General features: G+C 48.1%; 1 protein-coding gene across 1 annotated transcript in view; it reads right to left on the bottom strand.

The window, feature by feature from the left end:
• The window catches only part of sef1 (uncharacterized protein), a gene marked incomplete at its 5' end in the record, with an annotated part of 9714 nt that extends 9531 nt beyond the window's left edge, over positions 1–183 (bottom strand). The window contains 2 exons of the mRNA XM_002949054.1: positions 10–111; positions 162–183. Of these exons, the coding sequence (XP_002949100.1) occupies positions 10–111; positions 162–183 (124 nt within the window). The remainder of the gene's footprint in view (positions 1–9; positions 112–161) is intronic.
• Positions 184–756: the final 573 nt, after the last annotated feature.

The following is a 756-nucleotide window of genomic DNA, read 5'->3' as shown; positions in this document are numbered from 1 at the left end:
CTTGGGCACCACGGGCGCTTTCCCTGGCCNCATTAGCTGTATAGGGGATGATGCCCGGTATGATGTGTGCCTTGTGTGTGATGATGGCGATTGTCCACGTGGTGATAAGGCCTGTAAGGACAAGAAGAAGCAGGGAGGGGAGAAGTTAAAAAGGTGCCCACCGTATCTTATAGTTGGATACATATTCCAGAACGACCACAGCATAACCTGTGCATTAATAACTGGCGGCGATAAACACGAGATATTATAGACATGACTGCTGACACGTGTGTGTTGTGAGCGGTCACAGCAAAGTTCTACATGCCGTTCTGTACAGGCGTTACAAAGCGGGGCAGGCATCGCTAACTGTCCAGTTGGTATTATTTCAACACATCAATCCAACTACGAGGAAAGAGCACAGCACAACAATTATTGGCAATGTATCAAAACGAACACATGGTCCTTGACTGTGCTGATCGGCAACCTTACTTTTTTTTCTAGTTGCCCAGGTCGCTCAAAAACGTGTTGTTATGTAGAAGAGAGTTGTGTTGTGTGTGGTCGGTGGTGTGGCACCCTTGACAGACGACCTCTGATAGAGTTGTAGCTGCTGACCGCTCTCGTCTGTACCTGTGCGGCCAGAACGTGAGCAGACCAATCAGCAGGGGCAGCACACATGAAAACTGTTGTTTCTTGCCATTCAGGATATAATATATAGCATGTATACCATCCGTCCTATAGAAAGCATCAGAGTGTACGCACATCGAGGCATCCGAGGAG

Source organism: Volvox carteri (assembly GCF_000143455.1).
Source record: "Volvox carteri f. nagariensis unplaced genomic scaffold VOLCAscaffold_13, whole genome shotgun sequence".
In the NCBI taxonomy this organism is placed as follows: Eukaryota; Viridiplantae; Chlorophyta; class Chlorophyceae; order Chlamydomonadales; family Volvocaceae; genus Volvox; species Volvox carteri.
Note: the sequence above shows the minus strand (reverse complement) of the source record. Positions and strands in the feature narration are given on the sequence as shown.